At 48.8% G+C, this 8,087-nt stretch overlaps 1 protein-coding gene across 2 annotated transcripts in view; it reads left to right on the forward strand.

The window, feature by feature from the left end:
- The window catches only part of RNF166 (ring finger protein 166), a 12,575-nt gene extending 6,834 nt beyond the window's left edge, over positions 1-5,741 (forward strand). For both annotated transcript variants that reach the window (XM_031950148.1, XM_031950147.1), the window contains exons 3-6: positions 1,188-1,300; positions 2,324-2,438; positions 2,662-2,769; positions 4,382-5,741. In XM_031950148.1, the coding sequence (XP_031806008.1) occupies positions 1,188-1,300; positions 2,324-2,438; positions 2,662-2,769; positions 4,382-4,447 (402 nt within the window). In that variant the 3' untranslated portion in view covers positions 4,448-5,741. The remainder of the gene's footprint in view (positions 1-1,187; positions 1,301-2,323; positions 2,439-2,661; positions 2,770-4,381) is intronic.
- Positions 5,742-8,087: the final 2,346 nt, after the last annotated feature.

Consider the following 8,087-nt stretch of genomic DNA (forward strand, 5'->3'; position numbering starts at 1 on the left):
TTTGGGAGGGAGGAAAAAATCAGAACAAAAGGGAAAACCACAAGAGAGGGGAAAAAAAGAAAAGGGAAATTAAAAGAAAAAGGGGGAAAAAGTGAGCATAGCATGTGATTTACATTCAGTCTCCATAGTTTTCTCTTTGGATGTGGATGGCATCCAAAGTTTATTGGGATTGCCTTGAATTACTGAACCATTGAGAAGAACCAAGTCTGTCATAGTTGATCATCACCCAATCTTGCTGATGCCATGTACAATGTTTTCCTGGTTCTGCTTATTTCTCTTAGCATCAGTTCATGTAAATCTTTCCAGGTCTTTCCAAAACCGTCCTGCTCAGCATTTCTTATGGAACAATAATATTCCATCATATTCATATATCATAACTTATTCAGGCATTCCCCAACTGATGGGCATCCGCTCAATTTCCAGTTCTTTGCCATTACAAAAAGCTTCTTGCACATGGGAGTCCTTTTCCTTCTTCTCTGATTTCTTTGGGATCCAGACCCAGTAGAGACACTCCTGTCACCTGTCTTCTCTCTTCCCTCCCTTATCTGGTTAGTTGGTTATGTTTTCTATTCTATTAATAGAGAATTGGTTCCTGATTAGTTTTTGCTTCCTCTCTAACCTTCCAAATCACAGTAAAAAAAAAAGTATAGCTGAGGAAGACACTGACTAGAATGTCCCTCTGCTTCCAAGACACTTGCAGGAGCTCCCTGTGACTTCTGCACTTTCCAACTTAGCTGTCCAGTCTTAGTCTCCTAAATCAAGACTCTCCCTTGAACTGCCCCAGAGCAATGTCAGCTCCTAGGGCCTCCACAAGCCTGACCAACTAGTAACTGAAGTATCCCGGGTTCCCCCATCATTCTTTTTGAGTCACTCCCCATTAGCTTTATCCAAAAACTTACCTTGAACATTGTATATATTTTGAGTAAAAACAGCTTCTTTAGCGTTTCTCCCCATCCCCTTTGCCTTTCTAGTTGCTCTTCCCTGAGCTATCTTTGTCACTGCTCCTATGGTGGTCACCAGAGCCATGGAGCTGCCATTGTGCTTAGAGGTTGTCCTAAGTTTGTCTTGTTTGGGGCTCAGTGGCAGCTTCTGCACAGGAGTGAGGTCACCTTTTGTGTTCCCTTTTGGTGAATGTGGCACACTGGCTCTGGCTGGCCCATGATGCCTCCTGTCCTTTGCTCCCTTAGGTGACTCTTGCAAAGATGAGATCGCACACTTCTTCCTGTGTGAAGATTCAAGAGCAGATGGCCAGCTGTCCCAAGTTTGTCCCTGTAGTGCCGACGTCCCAGCCCATTCCCTGGTGAGTCGCCCCAGCTGGGCTTTCGATTTCCCTTTGGTGATGTGAATCCCAGTGGTCCCTTCGGGAAAGGAGATGGGGAGGTAAGTGACAGGATCTGGGTCTGCAGGTTAAATTCTTGAGCTGGTGGTTCTGAGCTCTTCCCTTAAAACAAGCCTTGAGAGTAGGAAGGGTAGAAGCCCTGCTCTCCAGGCAGTCTGCCTCATGCTCTTGACTCAGAGCCTTAGTTTTTCCCATTTTTCCATGGGGGCAATGACAGCTTGGTCCATATACATAATAAAATCGTGAAGGGAGCCCTTTATATGAGTTGTTGTTAATTCTGGATCTGAGGCTGATCAGTGCCTACAGGGCAAGGGAAACAGCCACATGGTCATGAAATGTTGCTGTTATTAAAAGAACGGCTGAGAGGGACCATTTGGCCTGGCTAGTAAGTACTTAGGCTGCCATATGGGGCAGCAAGTGGGAGTTCCCCTTTTTTGGTTCCTTAGAATATGAGCTGGGCCCAGTCTCTAAAGCCTCTAAGGGATGAACAGCTTAAGAGGGTAAGAGTTACACTTGTTAATTGAGGCCTGATAGAGAAGGCAGGAGATTCCCAGGGGGATCTGCTCTTGGGAGACAGTTTCCCAGAGCAGGGGGCCACTCAGGGCCCAGCAGATTCTAGTTGGGCCGGTCTTCGGCTTCCGAGGAGAGGCATTTATTTCCCCTAATCCCTCAGCCTAGGCGGTTCTGGTTTCTGCCTGGCTAGCTGGGGAGGGGGCAGCATCATTAGCGGCCCCTGCAAAGAAGGGAGTTTGGGAGCCTTGGGAAAGAAGGCAGAAGAGCAGGGTTCAGTGGCATCTGTCCCCAGAAAAGAGGGGGCCCTTGTGAAATGGGCCAGAGGCCACAGGACAGGCCCTCCGATGGGGGAAGCTGCTGGATGGTGACAAGAATGTTCAGGGGAGGATCTCTGATACCAGCCCTGCCCCCGTGGCTCCGAGCCAGGCTGTCGCGCCCCTAACTCCCTCTCTTCTCCTCCCTCCTGCTCAGCAACATCCCAAACAGATCCACCTTTGTCTGTCCATACTGCGGAGCTCGAAATCTGGACCAGCAGGAGCTGGTGAAGCACTGCATGGAGAACCACCGCAGTGACCCCAACCGAGTGGTGAGTGGGCAGCGTGCCAAGCATGGGATGCCAAGGGGCAGAAGCAGTCCCTCTCGCTGGCCGGGGAGGTTCTGGGGGGCCCTCCTTGTTGGCTTGTCTACGTGTAGGGGGAAGGGCATGGGGACCGTTTGGGGGCAGCCTTTGTGGAGCTTTCCCGGAAGCTTCGGGGACAGCAAAGGGTCTCTGCCCCCCTTCCCCTCAGTCCCCACCTGCTCTGTTTCAGGTCTGTCCAATCTGCTCCGCCATGCCCTGGGGGGACCCCAGCTACAAGAGTGCCAACTTCCTGCAGCACCTCCTCCATCGACACAAATTCTCCTATGACACCTTTGTGGTGAGTGCCTTTGGCCCCCGGGGGGGAGGGAGGGGGTGAGTCAGTAAACATGAAGCACCTGCTGTGTGCGGAGCCGGGGACACTGCGAGACAGGGGTCCCTGCCCTCGGAGCTTAGCGTCTAATGGGGAAGGAGGCACGGGGGGCTTCAGAACGGCCGGGGCCACAGTCAGAGGGGAGGGGCCCCTCATCTCCCTTCATTGGGTTAGAAGGACAAGGGCTCCCTGAGAGCAGATGCCGGGACAGACGGCCCTGAGCAGAACTGTCGGGGATGCAGCTTCTGGGCCCGGGCCGGCCCCGCTCCCACCAACCAGGAAAGAGGCAGGACTCTGCTTGGTCTCATCCCTATTCCTTCCCCTGCCCTGTGGCTGGGGGCAATTCCCCCCCCCGCCCCCCTCCTTCTGGCTCAGGGCAGTCACGGGAAGGCCTCGGAAGCCAGAGAAGGCCCCAGCTGTGCCCCCTGCACCACCCCTGGCCCACAGGCTCTCCCTGACTTATGTCCTCCTCCTTTGGGCTGCGGTCCATTGGCTTTTTAAAATGACTGATTCCCCCTCCACAGGGAAAGCCCTGGGGCCTAAGCCCCCCTGAGTGTGGCCACTAGAGGGCGGTTGGGGCCCCTTAAAAGGCTGAGGCTCTCAGCTTGGGGAGGAGCCTGGGGAGTGCAAGCCCAGGCCGGCTCCCAGACCAAGCTGGACTCCTGTCTTCCCTCCCCTCAGCTTCCCACGTAGCTGCCATTAAGATGCTGAGTCATGGCCCCTTGCGGCTTCCTGACCTTCCCACTCCCTTCAGTATTCTCACTAGCCCTGGCTTGTTGGAAGAGAGCAGACCGAAGGGCTGGGGGTCAGTCCCTGACATTTCTAAGCCCCCCTAGTTGTAGAAGGGGAGGGGGCCAGGCTCAACAAGGTTGACTAGAGCTGAGGCTGGAGCCTCTGGGGCGACTTACTGGTAGCAGAGGGTGAAGGGCTGCTGGAGCAGGGACCCAGCCTCTGGGTGCCCTGGGTGGCCGTGAGATGAGGGTGAGATGAGGGCCTGCTGTTTGTATGGTGTGGGACAGACCTTGAAAGGCCTGCCATGGGAGGGAGGGGGGGCTGCTGAGCAGGGTCTGGGGGCCCGGGTGAGGCTGCAGCAGCTACATCCAGCACCGGGTCACTCACTGGGCCTGGGTTCCCCTTTGTTGGCCACATTTACCCTGAGTTCGTTGTCTTTAGGTCTGCCTGCCGGGTCAGTAGGGATAGCTCTCCATGCCCGGCAGCATTTCTCACACTCATTCTGACCTCAGCAGCAGAGTTCTCATACATCAGCTTACTGGGATTAGGGAAAATGTCTTCCAGTTGCTGGGCATGTGTCACTGTGCATGTTGGTGTGGGTCTGAGCCCTGGGGTGGGCTTGCCCAGTCGGGGGGAACAGTGGGATTCCAAAAGACCTTCAGCTGTACCAACAGCGTAGGAGTATGGCTTTCTGCAGCCCTGGCTGCCCGCTTCCCAGGATGGGGACTTTGGGATCTGCATCTTACCAGGGACACGGAATGTTTTTCTTTGTGGTCACTGACGGTTGTGTTTCTTTTGCATGAGCCCTTTGGGGAAGGACTGGAGAGCTCCTCTTGTTTTCTTCCAGGACTACAACATCGATGAAGAAGCGGCGTTTCAGGCAGCCCTGACGCTGTCCCTCTCTGAGAACTGAAGGCGGCCCTGGCTGTCCCACGTGGAGGGACAAGAGGCTCGCTTGTTCCTCAGGCCTCCCCGCACCTTGATTTGAATTGCACCTTTTGTCACAAGGTGGAAATGTATTCCTTGCACTAGTTGAGCAGGCCGAGCCCAGGGGTCCGCCCTCAGCGCCCTCCCGGGAGGGGGGAATTGATGCACCTTTTATTGTTCGAAGGTTCGGCCGGTGAGCTCTCTCTTATGGCTAGAGTTGGTTTGGTGTTTGGAGACTCAGGCGATGCCTAAAGAGCAGCTGAATGGAGGGAGGGATGTTTGACTCTGGCAAACAGAGCATCCTGTTGTCTTCTTTTTTTCCTGAACACTGGTCTGGCTTTCATGGTTCTAAAGACTAGATGGAGAGCCCTGACTCTGTCATTGCTGATCCAGACAGGTTAGATCCATTTAAGGGGAGCAGAGAGGTGGGAGACCGGCAGAAGCCCTGCCCGGGAGGAATGTTTTCCAAAGCTCCTTCCTAACATCTAGCATCCAGTAAAATTTCCACCTTGCTCATTTGGTACCAGCTTTTGTGATACTTAGAGATTCCGGCATTTTTCTATATTAACCAGTGTGATAATCTTTTCACATTTTATAGAGTGAGAAAAAAGCAGTTACTCTTCATATTACAATATCTGTGTTTGACTAGGAACAATAGTATTTTTATGGAACATTTAAAAATATATATATTTTTAAAAAAACAAAATAAAAAAATTAACCTAGTATAGGATCAGCATAGCAGGGATGATAGGGAGCCTGGGTAAGCCAGAACCAAACATGCTTGTGTGATTTTTGAGATGGCCATGTTCATTAGATTATTTCTATATTTTTAAAGGTTTTCGCTGTGTCTGTTTACCTTTTCCTTATAAAAAGAGGCTCCCAGCTCCATGTGCAAGCAGTGATGCTACTGGGGTGTCAGGTACCAGGGCCTCAATGGATCTTCACAGCAGAGTTGCTCTCAGACTTAGGAGAAGACTAGACAAGAAGGGAAAATAGAGGTAAAGAGGTGCCCCGGTCCCCTTTGATCACCTTTCCAAAGAGATGACTGGAATTCTCAGGCAAAGGCTTGGGTGCAGCCTCACTGAATGAATGGGGTCTGTAGCCTCCCAATGAGTCAAGGGAGCAGCTGTGAGAAGCCATGGACCATTTTTCCTAGCTGATACCTGTGCTCAGCATTGGGATTTGGGAAGAAGTTCGTTAAGCTTTCTGGTTTGTTTACTGACGTAAATTATTGTTGTCTTTTTTTAAAAAATGAAATAAAAAGTTTCAGAGCAACTACAGTCAGATGTGATTAAGTGCTGTTTTCTCCAAGAGTCAAAAGCATCTTGGGGAACTTGTCATCCACACTCACGGTGGACCTTAAATGAGGGAGAATGGTTCCCTACTTTAGGCAATAGCCAAGATTCCTTCTCCATGGTCTAGAATAGACAACTGGCTACCTTCTGCTCGAGCACCCCATCCCTTTGCTTTTGAATCGGTGCCTCTGTAAATGCTGTCTGCATTTGGTCATGGTTCTTCTAAAGCCATAAAGAATGAACCCCCTTAAACATTTGAGGATATCACCCATCCTGAGGACCCTTAGTTCTACAACAAATCACCATAGAAAAATGAATTAAGTGCCTATGGAGGGAATCATAAAGATGGGAAACCAAGTAAGTATATAAGGTGTTGTATAATGAGTACCCAGAAGAAATCCTGTCCAGAGGCTTTTGGAGACTGAGGAATGAGACAGGTATGTGCCTGTCTCTGCCATAGTATCTTCATCTGTAAAATGGGCTTGGGAATACCACCTACCTCCCAGGATAAAAAGAGAAATATTTATAAAGTACTTTGCAAAAATCTAAAAGTGTTGATATAGGTACATGTTCTCTAAGCCTGGGTCTTGCAGTGTGGCCTGCAGGGATCCTAATGGATAGTTCAGTGGGCCTTTGTTGTAGGAGTTTGACACCACTGGCCCGGGACACTTAATATCCAGAAGATTACAGCCCCTGACCTGTCCTCAGCACCTCTTCTCCCAGCCCATGATTAACTGCTGGGATGGGCCCTAGCCAGCCCAAAGACACAGCTCCCGGCTAAGAAGGTTACTTGGGCAGTGACAAGACAGCCACCAGCTTAGAGGCTGGCAGGAGAGCACCCAGCCTTACGCGTGGCAAAAGGTCTCCAGGGCAGAATGGAGTTTGGGGCTTGAAATAGAGCTCAACTCCACACACAGCCTCTGGACCACAGAAGTTATCCAGATATCTGCAGGGCACCTAAACTTGATGTGGGGCCAGAGAACTAAGGAATAGATGGGGTGGGGCAGGACCCCTGCAGGGGACAGGAAGAATTCCTAAAACTAAGTATTTCGAAATGCCTAAGGAAGGTCAGAAGAAACCTGAGGAACTCCATTAAAGTCAATGGGAAAATCTCAGCATTCAGTTGAGCCCAGAAGTCACAGGCTCACACAAAAGTCAGAGGAGAGCTAGGCTGGTGAGCCAAATGCTGGAGAGGCTGAGACTTTGAATCCCCCAAGAAATCTGAACTTTGGAGAAGGAAAGCATGGAATAAAAACTGTTGCTGAGTGACTTAAAAAAGAAATAAGAATTATTAAAGCAGGATTTTTGGCTTGCACACCAAAATGGGTAGATTTAAATTTTCAATGTTGATGGCGAGTCTCACCAGAGAGGGGTTTCCCAAAACATGAAGAATGCAAATACAAAGGAAGTCAAGGACTATTGGAAGAGAAGCCAGCCCCTCCTCCCAAAACATTTTTTTTTAAAAGTGCTCATTTTCCAAGTAAAACATTGTTCTCAAAGACAGATGATCAAAGGGTTCTAGGTTTCCCAGAAGAGCATGCAGAAAATAAAGAATTGCCCCGTTGAAAGATTAGATAGCCCCTCGGAAAATTAAAAAGCAAATTAACATCGATATTGCAAGGTCTGCAATTATTAAAGATTAAATTTCATAATTCAATTAATTTAGAAGTAAGTTCTGCCAGCAATCTGGAGACTGGCTGTCAAATGCAGAGGAATGATTAAAATAACAAAAGATTTCCACACATCCGAGAAGACCTAGAAGAGAATGTTTTGAAGAACAATAAATTCCAAATATAAACTGATTTATCCTGCAAGTTTGAGCTTATTTCTAGATAATGAAAGATGGACTTTTAATAATATAGAGGCTTTTGCAACATTCTTAGAAATAAAACTAAACTTGAAGAAATTATTTCCTTGAATATCATAGCAGAAAATCAAACAGGTGAATGAATGCCACAGGCCAGGACAGCACTAGTTAGACTCACAGCTGAGAGACCAATAAGAAAGTCTTTTTTTTTTAATTAAAGTTTTTTATTTTCAATATTCAAAATGCTATGTTTCAAATTTTTCTCCCTCCCCCACCCTTAGCAAGTAATCCAATTATGTCAAATGTGCTGCAATTCTTATAAGTATTTCCACAATTATGCTGCACAAGAAAAATCAGATCAAAAAGGGAAAAAAAAAAAAATGAGAAAACAAAATGCAAACAAACTACAACCGAAAAGGTGAAAATACTAGGCCGTGATCCTCAGTCTCCCCAGTCCTCTGGGTGCACATGGTTCTCTCCATCACAAGACCATTGGAACTGGCTTGAATCACTTCATTTTTGAA

This window comes from Sarcophilus harrisii, chromosome 2 (assembly GCF_902635505.1).
Source record: "Sarcophilus harrisii chromosome 2, mSarHar1.11, whole genome shotgun sequence".
Classification (NCBI taxonomy): Eukaryota; Metazoa; Chordata; class Mammalia; order Dasyuromorphia; family Dasyuridae; genus Sarcophilus; species Sarcophilus harrisii.